General features: G+C 44.2%; 1 protein-coding gene and 1 pseudogene across 1 annotated transcript; both read left to right on the plus strand.

The window, feature by feature from the left end:
- Positions 1–2365: 2365 nt before the first annotated feature.
- On the plus strand, positions 2366–4029 carry LOC100349870 (elongation factor 1-alpha 1-like). The gene has a single exon (XM_089323686.1). The coding sequence runs from the start codon at positions 2426–2428 to the stop codon at positions 2924–2926; it is 501 nt and encodes a 166-aa protein (XP_089179812.1). The 5' UTR covers positions 2366–2425; the 3' UTR covers positions 2927–4029.
- Positions 2922–4112, plus strand: LOC149119759 (elongation factor 1-alpha 1 pseudogene; annotated as a pseudogene).
- The last annotated feature ends 12580 nt before the right edge of the window (positions 4113–16692 follow it).

The raw sequence follows: 16692 nt of genomic DNA on the forward strand, positions 1-16692 counted from the left end.
TGTGTGGGCTTCTGAGAGGGAGTTATCTTTCCCATGTTTGAGTGCTTGAGAGTGGCGTGCCACACCAACTCTAGCCAAAGAAAAGACACCCACAGCACTGCTGCTATAACAAATTCCTAGCACCTCAGCGGCTGATGACATTATGCAGGGTGTTCCCTACCTTAGACGAACAGACAGTGGTGTATCAGATCGTACATATGTCCTGTGCTTAGTGGGGGACTTCCTTGAGTCATTAGGTCGAGGCTGTATGCCCACACGGTGTCTCTGGAGCGTCACCTCTCTCGAGTGAGGGAAGATGACTTGGTTCCGGATTCTGGGATGATCAGTCCCTTATGTGAATTTGCCGGGTGAACCAAAAGTAAAAGGAGGAGCTGAGAAGTGGCGTTACGCTTCTGGGAGGTGTGTGCCTAACCTGGGGTCACTTTGACTGAGGACAAGGACAAGGAAAGTGGAGTAGGAGGGAGTTCTGTGGTCACCCTCACAGAACCGAACAGCACACAAAACACTGAGGGGCCTACTTGCCGAAATCAAGAGGGGACCTCACTGAGTCTGACACGCTGTCTCTCTCTATCATGTTGGGTGCCAGATGTTGTTGTGGATTCGTTCTGAGAGGAGGAGCGCAGTGGGGGCAAGAGACACAGAGTCACCACACAGACACCGGGAGTCAGGTGAAAGCAGGCCTGAGGCGAGCAGCCTGCAGACTCGTTTATTTCAGTTGGTACAGCAGCTTATATAGCTGAGGCAGCCAATCCAGTCAAGGGGCAGTTTATGCCCTAACCAATCACAGCCTGTTGCTTAGAAGGCTCTGTTGCCATGTGGTTTCCAAAGCCATCTTATCACAGCCTGTTGCCAGGCAGGCTCTGTTGCCAGGTGGGTTTCAAAGCCATTCCTGAGTAACTGATGCTCACTTACCAGCAGCCATCTTGGCATGGCCTTCTCATTCTACCACACTTGTATACTCTAAATTTAGCCAGGCAGTTTCAAGGCGGTTTTGGGGGGCACACTGTTATCTTAGGCCCTCAGGGATTATCACAACTGCAAGGTAAGATAGTTTTACGTTACAGGAATTATGACTTACAGGCAATTTCAGAAGGCACACACCTACGTTGTCTTAGGTATGCGAGTAGGCTTCAGGTACACTACTATGGCAGGTGGAGAACCGGTTTCTAGAGTCAGTATGGGTTTGCTTAGACCCAGCTGGCCCTTTGAAAACAAGCAGGAGGGAGTCTGTAGCATTTCCTCCAATTGGCTCCTTTAATCTCCAGCAGGAGTGGGTTTGTAACATGGTGAGACATGTGAAACACAGCCACACTCTTTGTTTATACATTGTCTGTGGCTGCTTTTGTTCTACAATGACAGAGTTGAGTAGCTGAAACAGGGATTGTATGGAGTCCATAAAGCCTAAAATATTTACTCTCTGGCACTTTACAGAAAAAGTTTTTGCTTAACTGAAATTTTCCATTTCAGAAAATTAAATTTCTGAGAAATTCAATAGCACGCATAACTTCATAGCCTTATGACTGTTGTTATAGAACACCACCCAAATTCAGGATGTTATATGTATCAATAGCTTCAATATTTAAAACAAATATTGCTGAGTGGTGTTCCATGGTATAGGTGTTCTGTAATTGCTATCGAATGCCTCAAACTGGGTTTGCTCTCTCGGATGTGCAGCAAGCGCATCACTGACACCAGTGGCAGAAGAAAGCAGATGTTTATTGCAGAGCACAGGACAAGAAGCTGAGCAGCTAGCCCTTAATTCCTGAGGGGTCACTGAAGGGTCGGGGTAAAAACCTATCCCACTTATCTCTGCTAACACAGATTCCTGGTTGATCTGCAGTGCTCATGGCCCTCCTTCAACTGGTCAGTGATAACTTGTTTTCTCTCTCTGTCCCTCTCCCTCTCTTTTTAATATTTTATTTATTTATTAGAAAGGCAGAGTTACAGAGTGAGAGAGACAGAGAGAGAGAGATGGGGGGGGGATCTTCCATCCTCTGGTTCATTCTCTAAATGGCCACAATGGCCAGAGCTGGGCCAATCTGGAGCCAGAAGCTTCTTCCAGGTGTCCCACATAGGTTCAGGGGTCTTAAGCACTTGGGCCATCTTCTGCTACTTTCCCAGGCAGGGAGTTGGATGAGAAATGGAGCATCCGGGACTAGAACAGGTGCCCATATGTGATGCCAGTGCTGCAGGTGATGGATTTACCTGCTATACCACAGAACCAGCCCTGACAGCATGTTCTTTATGGAATTTTGATCATTTCAAAGTGGGCTCCAGTCTAGGGGTTATGTAGAGGTAGGAGTTACCTTTTGTTCGGGGCAGGCGTTCCTGGAAGAGAAACCCTTTAAGACAAAACTGAACATCGGCAACGGGTTTGCCGCCAGAACACTGGTGTCGTGAAAACCACCGCTAAATCAAAGCCAAAATGGGAAAGGAAAAGACTCACATCAACATCGTCGTCATTGGCCACGTAGATTCGGGCAAGTCCACCACCACTGGCCATCTGATCTACAAATGTGGTAGCATCGACAAAAGAACTATTGAAAAATTTGAGAAGGAGGCTGCCGAGATGGGAAAGGGCTCCTTCAAGTATGCCTGGGTCTTGGATAAACTAAAAGCCGAGCGTGAGCGTGGTATCACCATCGACATCTCCCTGTGGAAATTTGAGACCAGCAAGTATTACGTGACGATCATTGATGCCCCAGGACACAGAGACATCATCAAAAACATGATTACAGGCACATCTCAGGCTGACTGTACCGTCCTGATTGTTGCTGCTGGTGTCGGGGAATTTGAAGCTGGTATCTCCAAGAACGGGCAGACCCGTGAGCATGCCCTTCTGGCTTACACGCTGGGTGTGAAACAACTAATTGTTGGTGTTAACAAGATGGATTCCACTGAGTCACCCTACAGCCAGAAGAGATAAGAGGAAATCGTTAAGGAAGTCAGCACCTACATTAAGAAAATTGGCTACAACCCTGACACAGTAGCATTTGTGCCAATTTCTGGTTGGAACGGTGACAACATGCTGGAGCCAAGTGCTAATATGCCGTGGCTCAAGGGATGGAAAGTCACCCGCAAAGATGGCAATGCCAGTGGAACCACACTGCTTGGAGCCCTGGATTGCATCCTTCCACCAACTAGACCAACTGACAAGCCTCTGCGTCTGCCCCTACAGGATGTCTACAAAATTGGTGGTATTGACACTGTCCCTGTGGGCCGAGTGGAGACTGGTGTTCTCAAACCTGGCATGGTGGTAACTTTTGCTCCAGTCAATGTCACAACTGAAGTCAAGTCCATCGAAATGCACCATGAAGCTTTGAGTGAAGCTCTTCCTGGGGACAATGCGGGCTTCAATGTCAAGAACATGTCTATCAAAGATGTTCATCCTGGCAGTGTTGCTGGTGACAGCAAAAATGACCCACCAATGGAAGCAGCTGGCTTCCCTGCTCAGGTGATCATCCTGAACCATCCAGGTCAGATCAGTGCTGGGTATGCCCCTGTACTGGATTGTCACACAGCTCACATTGCTTGCAAGTTTGCTGAGCTGAAGGAAAAGATTGATCGTCGTTCTGGAAAGAAGTTGGAAGATGGCCCTAAATTCTTGAAATCTGGTGATGCTGCCATTGTTGCTATGGCTCCCGGCAAGCCCATGTGTGTTGAGAGCTTCTCTGACTATCCTCCTCTGGGTCGTTTCGCTGTCCGTGATATGAGACAGACGGTTGCTGTGGGTGTGATCAAAGCAGTGGACAAGAAGGCTGCTGGAGCTGGCAAGGTCACCAAGTCTGCCCAGAAAGCTCAGAAGGCCAAATGAATATTACCCCTAATACCTGCCACCCCAGTCTTAATCAGAGGTGGAAGAACGGTCTCGGAACTGTTTGTCTCAATTGGCCATTTAAGTTTAATAGTAAAAGACTGGTTAATGATAACAATGCATCGTAAAACCTTCAGAAGGAAAGGAGAATGTTTTGTGGACCATTTTTTTTTGTGCGTGGCAGTTTTAAGTTATTAGTTTTTAAAATCAGTACTTTTTAATGGAAACAACTTGACCAAAAATCTGTCACAGAATTTTGAGACCCATTAAAAGAAAGTTTAATGAGAAAAAAAAAAAACTGAACATCAAGATGTTATCTACAGGAGAGATAAAGGACCTCATGAGTCTTATGATCAGGGAAGTTGTGTGGCCAGATGCACCAGTACTTCAATTCAGGGAGCTACTTTTAGTAAGAGCAGGGCAAGGAAACTGTAAGCCAAGGAAGAAAAGAAGCTGGGAGACGGTGGAGACTAGGACCTAATGGTATCTACCACCTGCATCCAAAGGCAGGGTGTGGAGGCTCCCTTTCAATGTGATAAAGCTGAGATATGAGTGCAGGCCACCTGATTCTTGGGCCCATGCTTAGAATCTACATCATCCTGTCTCATCATCTCGCAGTATGGTTATTATTCCACAACTCCCAACATTGACTCTCAATGTTAATGTTTATCATGCAACATATTTTCAATTTTATTTTTAACTGATTAAAACATTAGGAGGAATATATTTAGCTCTATGTTTCTTTGTATAACTTTGATTCAGTTGATATTAACTGTTTTGCTTTTCACTATTTAGTCTAAATTTTGTCATTGATTGCCTCTTTGATCTGTTGTTTGTGAGAACTTCAATTTTGAGATGGTTGCATTTTTTTGTATATTGAGGCATTTCATTTGTGTGTGTATGTGTGTGTGTGTGTTTGTGCATGACAGCCCTACAAAAATAACCCCAGATTTTTACCTCCTGTGGTTTCTTTTTTTATTAATTTATTTGAGAGGTAGAGTTACAGACAGTGAGAGGGAGGTACAGAAAGGTCTTCTATCCGTTGGTTCACTCCCCAATGGCCGCAACAGCCGGATCTGGGCTTGATCCGAAGCCAGGAGCCAGGTGCTTCTTCCCAGTCTCCCATGCGGGTGCAGGGGCCCAAGGATTTGGGCCATCTTCTACTGCTTTCCCAGGCCATAGCAGAGAGCTGGATTGGAAGAGGAGCAGCTGGGACTAGAACCGGTGCCCATATGGGATGCTGGCACTGCAGGCAGAGAATTAACCTACTGAGCCACAGCACCAACCCCTACCTCCTGTGGTTTCTTATTTTAAGATTTATTTATTCATTTGAAAGGCTGACAGAGAGTGAGATGAAGAGACAGAGGGAGAGGGAGATCTTGTATCCACTGGTTCATTCCCCAAATGGTTGCAATGGCCAGACTGACCCAGGCTCAAATCAGGAGCCAGGAACTCCATACTTGTCTCCCACGTGGATGGCAGAGACTCAAATACTTGAGCCATCATCTATTGCCTTCCAGGCACAATAGCAGGGGGCTGAACCAGATGTGGACTGGAGCTGGCACTTTGCTATGGAATGCCGATTGTTAAGTAGTAGCTAACCCACTGAGCCACAATGTAGACCCTGTGTATTTTCATCTTCCTTCTTCATGCTCCATGATAATAGCTGAGGATGTTACTACAATGAAACCAAACTGACAGTGTGAAAGAAGATTATTCTGGATTTTTTCTACCTCTTTTAGTTGCACATAAAATCTGGAGCTGATTCCTCTATACTGATTTAACCAGCTGTGAGATTCACAACAATTTTTCCAGCTCAGTGATCATCTATTATTTCAAACTTGCCCATGTAATTATGCTTCATTATCTCTCTTAAAAACCTGATGGTGACTTTGGAGCATGGTTTAATAAGATCCTAGTGTTTGGTTGCTTCTCTTTTCAGCACTCTTGATGGTCTTGAGAGCATCAGCCAGGACATTCACACACGGAAAAATGGTAGAGGGGCCGGCGCTGTGGCTTAGCAGGTAAAGCAGCTGCCTGCAGTGCAGAAATCCCATATGGCGCCAGTTCTAGTCCTGGATGCTCCTCTTCTGATCCAGCTCTCTGCTATGGCCTGGGAAAGTAGTAGAAGATGGCTCAAGTCCTTGGGCCCCTGCACCCCCGTGGGAGACCCGGTAAAAGCTCCTGGCTCCTGGCTTCAGATTGGCGCAGCTCCGGCCATTGTGGCCAATTGGGGAGCGAACCAGCAGATGGAAGAATTCTCTCTCTCTGCCTCTCCTTCTCTTTGTGTAATTCTGAATTTCAAATAAATAAATAAATGTTTTTTTAAAAAAGATGGTAGAGCAGTCACAATTATTCCTTAATTAAAATACAAATATGATATATTTTATTTTCCAATTTGTGTAGATAGGTAGTTTTATATGAATGCAGAATAGAGAAGGGGCAGGCACTGTGGCGTAGTGGGTAAAGTTGCCACCTGCAGTGCAGGCATCCCATATGGGCGCCAGTTCGAGTCCCAGCTGCTCCACTTCCGATCCAGCTCTCTGCTATGGCCTGGGGAACCAGTAGAGAATGGCCCAAGCCCTTGGGCCCCTGCATCCACATGAGAGACCTGGAAGAAGTTCCTGGCTTCGGATTGGCGCAGCTCTGGCCGTTGTGGCCAACTGGGGAGTGAACCAGTGGATGAAAGACCTCTCTCTTTCTCTGCCTCTCCTCCTCTCTCTGTGTAACTCTGACTTTCAAATAAATAAATAAATCTTTAAAAAAAAAAAGAATAGAAAATACTTTTTAGATCATATCTGATTTGTTGGATTGGAGAGGTATTGTTTAGAATAAAGCAAATGAGTCAAATTATACATCTCAAAATGAGTCAGGAAGTGATCATGTATGCTTTGTCCCAAGGGCAAAAAAACAGAAAATCAGAGGTTAGCATTTGGTGCATTGGTTAAAGATGCAGCTTGTGATACCTGCATCCTGTAGCAGAATGTTTGGGTTTGAATTCCAGCTCCACTTCCAAATCCAACTTTCTGCTAATGTACCCAGGGAGGCAGCAGGTGATGGCTCAAGTGCTTGTGGGAGACCTGGATTGAGTTCTGGACTACTGACTTCATCTGTTTTGGCCCCAGATGCCGTGGGTATTTGAGGAGCAAATAAGTAGATGGAATCTGTGTGTCTATCTGTCTCTGTGTCTTTCTCTGTCTCTCTGCCTTTCAAATAAAAACTCTAAACAGCAACAACCTAGAAGATCACTATTACCCTAGAAACTAAATTTGCCAATCACTGATCCACTTTCCCACTCAAAGATGGCCACTGTTATGACTTTTAACCTCACAAATAATTTCTACCTGTTTTTGAACTTTAGCATAAATGTAAGTAAAAAGGATAACTTTGTATTTGTTTGAAGGGCAAAGAATGAGAGAAAGAGAGAGAGAGAGAGAGAGAGAGAGAGAAATCTTCCATCTGTACTTTAACTTCTCAAATGGCCAGAAGCCAAAAACTCAATCCAGATGTCCTACATGGATGATGGGTACTTCAGCCATTACCTTCTGCCTTCCAGGGCATTAGCAGGAAGCTGGAACCAGGGGCTACAGCTAGGACTTGAACCCAAGTACTCTGATATGGGCTGTTTTTTTTTTTTTTTTTTTTTTTTTTTTTTTTTTTTTTTTTTTTTTGACAGGCAGAGTGGACAGTGAGAGAGAGAGACAGAGAGAGAAAGGTCTTCCTTTGCCGTTGGTTCACCCTCCAATGGCCGCCGCTGCAGCCGGCGCACCGCGCTGATCCTGGCAGGAGCCAGGAGCCAGGTGCTTTTCCTGGTCTCCCATGGGGTGCAGGGCCCAAGCACCTGGGCCATCCTCCACTGCACTCCCTGGCCATAGCAGAGAGCTGGCCTGGAAGAGGGGCAACCGGGACAGAATCCGGCGCCCCAACCGGGACTAGAACCCGGTGTGCCGGCGCCGCAAGGTGGAGAATTAGCCTATTGAGCCACGGCGCCGGCTCATGATATGGGCTGTTAATATCCCAATAGATGTCTTAATCACTGCACTAAAGTCCACCCAGAACAGCACAACTTTAAAAAAAAAGATTTATTTATTTATTTATTTGAATGGCAGAGTTATGGGGTGGGGAGAGAGAGGGAATCTTCCATCTGCTGATTCACTCTCCAAACGGCTGCAATGGCAAGGCTGAACTAAGCGAAAGTATGGACCCTGGGTCTCTTACATGGATTCAGGGGCCCAAATACTTGGGCCGTCTTCTTCTGATTTCCCAGGTGCACCAGCAGGGAGCTGGATTGGAAGTGGAGCATCTGGGATGTGAACCAACACCCACATGGGATGTTGACATCACAGGCAGCAGTTTAATCTGCTGCACCACAATGCCAGGCCCAAAACAGTATAACTTTTTAAACTAAACTTCTTATTTTGTGATAATGGTAGATTCACATGCAGTTGTAAGAAATAATACATATTTCCTGTACTGTTTACCTGGTTTCAGTCAATAGAAGTATGTTGTGGAACTGTAGTGTATATATCACAACCAGAATATTGGCATTGATACAGTCAACATACAGAACAACTTCATAACAAGGTGCTTCCTGTTGGTATTTTATGGCTACACTCATTGCTCATGCCTACACAATTCACAACTCTGGCAATCATCGTGTCTGTAAATTCTGTCATTTCAAGAATTTTATACAAATGATGTTATACAATATGAAAACTTATGTGGTTTGCATTTGTTTACCCAGCATAATTCTCTGGAGATTCATTCAGGATGTTATATGTATCAATAGCTTCAATATTTAAAAAAATATTTGTTAGTAGTGCTCCATGGCATAGGTGTTCTATAATTTAACTTAAAAATTATTTATTTATTTGAAAGGTGGAGTTACAGAGAGGCAGAAGCAGAGAGAGAGAAAGATCCTCTATCCACTGGTTCACTCCTCAAATGGCCGCAATGGCTGAAGCTGGACTGACCTGAAGCCAGAAGCCAGGAGATCCTCTGGGTCTCCAACGTGAGTGCAGTGACCCAAGAATTTGGGCCATCTTCTCCTGCTTTCCCAGGCCTTAGCAGAGAGCTGCATCAGAAGTAGAGCAGCTGGGACTTGAACTGGCTCCCTTATGGGATGCCGGCACCGTAGGTGGCAGCTTTACCTGCTATGTCACAGCGTAGGTCCCCCTCATTTTTGTTTTTAAGATTTATTTATTTGAAAGGCAGAGTTACAGAGAGGCAGAGGCAGAGAGAGAGAGAGAGGTCTTCCATCTGCTGGTTCACTCCCTAGATGGCCACAACAGCTGGAGCTGTGCTGATCTGAAACCAGAAGCCAGGAGCCTCCTCCAGGTCTCCCACGTGGGTGCAGGGGCCCAAGGACTTGGGCCATCTTCCACTGCTTTCCCAGGCCACAGCAGAGAGCTGGATGGCAAGTGGAACAGCCAGGACTCGAACCTGCGCCCACATGGGATACTGGCACTGCAGGCTGTGACTTTACCTGCTATGCCACAGCGCCGGCCACAAGATCACTTCTAACACTCCAGAGAGATGTCTTCCCCAGTTGTACTGTAATGAAAATGGTAGCATTGCCTACTAGGTGTCTATTAGAAACATTGTTTCCAATATACCTTGCTCTTTCCTGAGCTGCCCACCTGACCTGCCAGGTGTATGCTCCCCTTTAAACCATGTCACCTTGCTTTCCCAAGTCTGAGGGACTGGGCTCTCTCTCTGATTCTGTCTGGAGAGGTGCCCATCCATTCTGATAGGTGACCTACTCCATTAAACCTTGCTATGTCTGAATTCTTTCTTATGCGAACACAAGAACCTATTCCACCCATCTCCGCTAACATTTCAGTGAGTGAAGTGGTTCATTCCCCACGTGGCCGCAACAGCCAGGGCTGGGCTTGATCTGAAGCCAGGAGCCAGGAGCTTCCTCTAGGTCTCCCATGCGGTTGCAGGGGCCCAAGGACTTGGGCCATCTTCTACTGCTTTCCCAGGCCACAGCAGGGAACTGGATCAGAAGTGGAGCAGCCAGGTCTTGACAGTTCAGGAAGTGGCTTTACTTGCTAAGCCACAACACTGGCCCCGGAGGTTTCTTGAAAGTGTCTATTTACGGGTGCAAATGCTTCTACTCTAATCACTGTGAGAAAGCTAACCTTCAGAGTAAAAAAATAAAAGGCCAAGAGGCAAGGATTGTAGGCTAGGACTTGTCATTGTTTAATTTGCAACATTCAATGTGCAAAACCTTGTTTGAAATACAAAACATTAATAGTTTCAACCACAAGACAGGAGCTTCGGAACATGACAAAAGACTTGTTCTTAGAAGCCAGGTTCTCCTTGAGGTTAGTTGAGTCCTTGTAGAAAAAGGGGCCCCACGTTGTATCAATACCCACTGTGAAACATTGGTAGAGGTACAGACATAACTTGGTTTGAAGGCAGAGATAGCAGGTTGCTCCTGTAAGGGGAAGATATGAAACACACACATCTTGTTCTTTCTCTTCTTGGAATAGAACTAGATGATAGTTCAAGTTCTTCTTGGATACATTTATGTACCTTTGATAATACATAGCATTTTTAGGCATTTGAGAGAACAAGACAGAGAGAGAGAGAGAGAGAGAGAGAGAGAGAGAGAGAGAGAGAAATATGCTACCATCTCCTAGTCCCCTCCCCCCCAAATGACCACAATGGCCGAAGCTGGATCAGGCTGAAGCCAATACCTGGGAATTCGATCCAGATCTTCCACGTGGGCGACAGTAACTCAATCACTTGAGCCATCAGCACTGCCTCTGGGGATCTATTATCAGGAAACTGGAGTTAGGAGCCAGAGCCAGACATTGAGCCCAGGCACTCCTATATGGGATGCAGACACCAGAACTGGCAACGTAACCACTAACCAAAGGCTAGTCCCATGTTGCATTTTTAATGCTTGCTTAGTGAATATCTAGAATGCAAGCACAATCATGAACTTGATTAAAAAGACACAGTGCCGGACTCCTAGAAGCTAACAGCCCAGAGATTTATCGGATCCTTACCCACCCAGCTCCATTCCTACTCCCAAGCTAGGAGACATGCTCCTCTCAGGACTTACCCTTCTCCCTGGTATACATGTGTCCCATTGCTGTCATTGTCATGTTATATCTATTTATGCCTCTAGAGTGAACTCCCTATACGAGTTGAGTTGCACCTTGTTTATGCTCAGATAGCTAGCAATTATTTCAGACACAATTGTGAAGGGTACCAGCCAGGATATAGTCACTGAATGAATGAATGAATGAATGAGTTAATCTTGTGAATTAAAGTAGGACAGATATTTTCATTCCTATTCTGGATATGGGACTACTGGGTTCCAGAAAGAGAAAAACTTGTCCAAGATTACAGAGAAATTAGTAACAGAATTGGAATTTGAACCAAGAACTTAACTCCCAGGCAAGATCTCTCCTCAGTAAGACCTGAGGCTTTAAAGAGAATCTTGGTTGTGCACATGGCATGGAAGAAAGTGGTAATATTCCTAGAAAGAAGTCTACACTGTTAGTTTTGTTCAGAAGAATTTTTCCAAGTTTATTAAACGTTTTTATTTATTCTCCTTTCTTACTAGAACTCTTGTTAGTATAATACTGAATCTCCTGAGTTAATCTACTTTTGTATCACTTTTTCAATTTTCCATTTCTTAGTCATTTTATTCTATTTTCTATGAGATTCCCTTATTATATTTTTAAATATTTATTTTATTTATTTGAAAGAAAGCATTACAGAGTGAGGAAGAGACACAGAGAGAGGTCTTCTATTCGCTGGTTTACTCCCCAATTGGCCACAACGGGCAGAGCTGTGCTGATCCAAAGTCAGGAGCCAGGAGTTTCCTCCTGGTCTCATATGTGAGTGCAGGGGCCCAAGGACTTGGGCCATCTTCTACTGCTTTCCCAGGCCACAGCAGAGAGCTGGATTGGAAGTGGAGCAGCCGGGACTTGAACTGGTGCCCACACAGGATGCCAGCACTGCAGGTGGTGGCTTTACCCGCTATGCCACAGCACTGACCCCCCTCATTATATTTTAATCTTTCTAATTGCATTTTAAATTCTTCCTTCATATTTTTATTTTTAAAATTTATTTGAGAATGAGAGAGAGAGAGAAAGAGAGAGAGAGAGAGATTCCATTTGCTGGTTAACTCTGCAAATGCCCACAACAACTAGGACTGTGCTAGGCTGGAGCCAGGAGCCTGGAACTCAATCCAGATCTATCACATGGGTGGCAGGAACCTAACTACTTGAACCATCACTGTTGCCTCCTAAGATGTACCTTAGCCAGAAGCTAGAATTAGAAGCTGAATTAGGCCTCGAAACCACAACCTCCAAATGGGGTTAGGGTGTCTCAAGTGGTGTCTTAATCACAGCCTGAAATGTCCGCCCCTTCTTATTTTTAATGTCCGGGAGGTTATTCGTTATGATTTCCTCTTCATGATTCCCAGAAGAACATTTTGTTGTATCATTGATAAATTATTTACAGATTTCTTTGAATTTTCTTTTGTTTCATGCTTGTCTTTATTTCATCCAACTTGATTTTTGTTTATCTTTGCTTTTGGCCTTGTCTTTCACATAAAGACTTTCCTCAAATATCTCAATCAGTCCTCTTCGGGGAGTTCCCATCAAATGGTGTGTTTTGTTATGGGACTGATCAATGGGGACCTGATCCTCAAAGGTCACCTTCTGCTGTTCTTTATCTTGGGCTGGCTATTACTTGCAGAGATCTGTCCTCCGCTCTCTTGCTTGCAGTTTATAGGCCTCACCTCACTACCAAATTTCTAGATGTCAAGAAAGGAGAAAATGTCACCATTTATTACAATCATTTTTCTCTTTGCCTTTCCATGCAGAATCTCAATTTTGTCTATTTTTGTTTCTGATCTGTGCAAATTTGGATTCTTTCATATTTAATATCCAGAAAGTATGTGCCCTCTCTTGAGACATTTAATTTTCAATCTTCTGTTCTTACATTCTTTTTTAATTTTCAGTGTTTCTTTTTTATTTATATAAAAGGAATGAATTTCATGAATGTTCTTACATTTCTACTCCTGATCTGTCATACCAAGAAATCTTTTGTTAATAGTAATAAAGTTTTCAGCTTACCACATAGAATGAAACAGAGTGGTGCTAAACAACAGGCATCAAAGTTTAAAATATATGGGACTGGTGCTGTGGCATGGCAGGTAAAGACATCGCCTGCAGTGCTGGCATTCCATATGGGTGCCGGTTTGAGTCCTGGTTGCTCCACTTCCAATCCAGCTCTCTGCTATGGCCTGGGACAGCAGTAGAAGATGGCCCAAGTCCTTGGGCCCCTGCACCCATGTGGGAGACCTGGAAGAAGCTCCTGGCTCCTGGCTTCAGATCGGCACAGCTCCGGCCATTGCAGCCAGTGGGGAGTGACCAGCGGGTAGAAGACCTCTCTCTCTCTCTCTGCCTCTCCTTCTCTCTCTGTGTAACTCTGCCTTTCAAATAAATAAATAAATCTTTTTTAAAAAGTTTATAATGCCGTATTGTGTGGGTTTTAATGGTTAAACTATAATGCAGGGGCCAGCGCTGTGGCGCAGCAGGTTAAAGCCCTGGCCTGAAACGCCGGCATCCCATGTGGGCGCCAGCTGCTCCTCTTCCGATCCAGCTCTCTGCTATGGCCTGGGAAAGCAGTAGAAGATGGCCCAAGTCCTTGGGACCCTGCACCTGCGTAGACCTGGAAGAAGCTCCTGGCTCCTGGCTTCAGATCGGCACAGCTCTGGCCGATCTGGGGAGTGAACCAGCAGATGGAAGACCTCTCTGTGTCTCTACCTCTCTCTGTAACTCTGTCTTTTAAATAAATAAAATAAATGTTTTTTAAAAAAAAAACTATAATGCAGTCTGGTGCAATGAGAAGAATACTGGATTGTGAGTCACAGTTCCAGCTTCATTCATCTGGGATATATCAATACCTTCTCTTCTTTTTTTTTTGACAGGCAGAGTGGACAGTGAGAGAGAGAGAGAGACAGAGAAAGGGCTTCCTTTTTGCTGTTGGTTCGCCCTCCAATGGCCGCTGTGGCCAGTGCACTGCAGCCGGCGCACCACGCTGATCCGAAGGCAGGAGCCAGGTGCTTCTCCTGGTCTCCCATGGGGTGCAGGGCCCAAGCACGTGGGCCATCCTCCACTGCACTCCCGGGCCACAGCAGAGAGCTGGCCTGGAAGAGGGGCAACCGGGACAGAATCCGGCGCCCCGACCTGGACTAGAACCCGGTGTGCCGGCGCCGGAAGGCGGAGGATTAGCCTAGTGAGCCGCGGCACCGGCCAATACCTTCTCTTCTTGAAAGATTTTAAACTGATTATCACCAAGAAACTTCAATGCTCTGATGTGTTCAGAATTCTATAAAGAGTTTCATAGGTATTAGGTTATTGGATATTTAATATCAGTATAGAACTAAAAGATAAAATCTCAATCATAAGTCAACATGGCCACTTTTAAAAAACATTTACTCATTTAAAGGCAGAGTGACAGAGACAGAAGGAGAAACATATATGTATATACGCACACACGTGTATATATATATATATATATAGAGAGAGAGAGAGAGAGAGAGAGAAAGATCTTCTATCCCCTAGTTCATACCCCAAATGATTTCAACAGCCCAGATCTGGGCCAGGTTGAATCCAGGAGACAGGGACTCCATCCTGGTCTCCCACATAGGCGGCAGGGGCTCAATTACTTGAGCCATCCTTCACTGCCTTCCCAGGATTTGTAAGGAGCTGGATTGAAAGTGGAGCAGCTGGGACTCAGATATGGGATGCAAACGGCAGCTTAACCCACTGCATCACAATGCCAGCCCCCCATTTTTAAAAGTATGGAAGTTCTATTTAAGAACTGGTCAGGTAATAACCTATTTGAAGAATTTAGTTGTTAAGGAAAGTACTTTTTTGAGCCATATTTAGTCAAACAATTTGGCAATATTTATCAAGGGCTATGAGACTTTCCTTGATCTTTTAAAATTGCTTTTCTTTGTGTCTGAGAAAATAGTTTTATGCACACTATTTCTTTGACACCATTCTAAAGCAATTGTTTTATGCACAAAGATGATTACTATGATGTTACAATAGAAAAAAGTGGAAAGAACCTAAATGTCCAATAATAGAAGCATTTTAAAATAAATTATGGTATCTCTGTATAATATGTTATTACACAGCCATTAACATCTGATTTTAAAATTGTATATAATAACATGAAGAGCCTCATTGTAATGTTAACTTCTAAAATCAGAATATAAAGTCATATGCACAATATGGTCTCAATTATGTAAAAGAAATGTAAATGAAAGGCAATGTACCAAGACAGTATTACCACTTTACCTGGTGAAATTTTTTAAAACTTATTTTTCATTTTTCTACAATAAATATGAATTGGTTTCATAATCATAAAAAAGGACAAGGATGATGTATATGCAATTATTCTGTCTTATTTATGTATTTTTCAAATTTGTTTTGCTTATTTGAAAGGCAGAATTGAAAAGAGAAAGGAGAGACAGAGAGAGAAAGAATTCTTCCGTTCACTGGTTCACTTCCCAAACGGCTGCAATGGTTAGGACCAGGCTAGGCTGAAGACTGGAACTTCATCCGAGTCTCCCACCTGGGTGGCTGGAGCCCAAGTTGTTTTCCCAGATGCATTAATGGGGAGGTAGACCAGAAGCAGAGCTGCCAGGACTCGAACCCATGCTCATTTGGGATGCCAGCATTGCATTGCATTAGCCCACTGCGCCACAATGCAAGCCCCATTGAATTACTCTAAATTGTTTAGAATAAAGAACTTGAAAACTAACAGTGAAAAAGGCTGTGTTTTCTTCCTGATGCATTACTGTGGGCACAATGTATACTCTTCCCACAGTTGCTAATACAATGCTAGGATGATGTTGGTAAAAAGCACAAATGATAACCCCAGAGACCTGTTTGTTGATTAAATGACCCTTTGAAATCATGACATGAAAGGCTCACTCACTCTCCAACAAAAATACAATTTTGTCCATGTTCTCAATTCCACACAATGAGAGTGTAATTTAAATATATATGTTTTTGAAATTTTCAATTTAGCTTGAAGAGGTATTATCTAAATATTTTGAATATTCAATTTAAAGTTCAACATAATGGAATAGCATCTACTCAACAACCCAGCTGTTCTACATGGGAACAAAGAACTTTGAAGTTTTAATTGGCAGGGACCTTTTTGCACAGAAAGGTTACCTTCATTTGAATAGTCTTTGTATTTATGTAGGACTGGCTGCCTCCATAGCCCAGGAATCAGCTGGCTATCATCTGTCCCCATTTGGTAGATATACCTCTCAGATGCAGATCAATCTATTTTGAAATGAACAAAGGGGCAAGGGTCATTTTGGAGAGCTGTTCCATAGGAGATGAAAATGGCAAGGAATGCTCAGAGGGCCCTGCCTGCATCACATTGCTGCTGGCTCACATTTGGTGGGTGCTGTTGTCCAGCCATGTGCACGGATGTAGGTAATTCAACCTTGCGCATTTTCTCTCCAAGTTGTTTTTTTGATCAAGGGCATGCATTTCCAAAATGGTAGGTTGACAGTGTCTGGGTAGTAATCATTGTCAGGGAATTAGTATAAAAATTCTCTCTCTTGTGCCTCCTTGTCGTGGAAGGATCAACTAACCACCAGAAAACGTTATCTGCTCCTGTTCTCCTAGTTGTATTTTAGCATCACTTTGTCCTCAGCTACCCATTTCTTATCTCCGTGAATCAATTCCTCCCTTAGTGTTCTACTCCAATCTTCTAACTCCCCTGTGACATCTTTCTTCAGTGTCATCTTTCTTCGCTCCCAGGACCAGACCCTGGCCTGTCTCTGGTTTGATTCTGTTTTCATTCTTTGGAAGCTG

This window comes from Oryctolagus cuniculus, chromosome X (assembly GCF_051225735.1).
Source record: "Oryctolagus cuniculus isolate XC-2025 breed Fujian yellow rabbit chromosome X, ASM5122573v1, whole genome shotgun sequence".
NCBI classification, from domain to species: Eukaryota; Metazoa; Chordata; class Mammalia; order Lagomorpha; family Leporidae; genus Oryctolagus; species Oryctolagus cuniculus.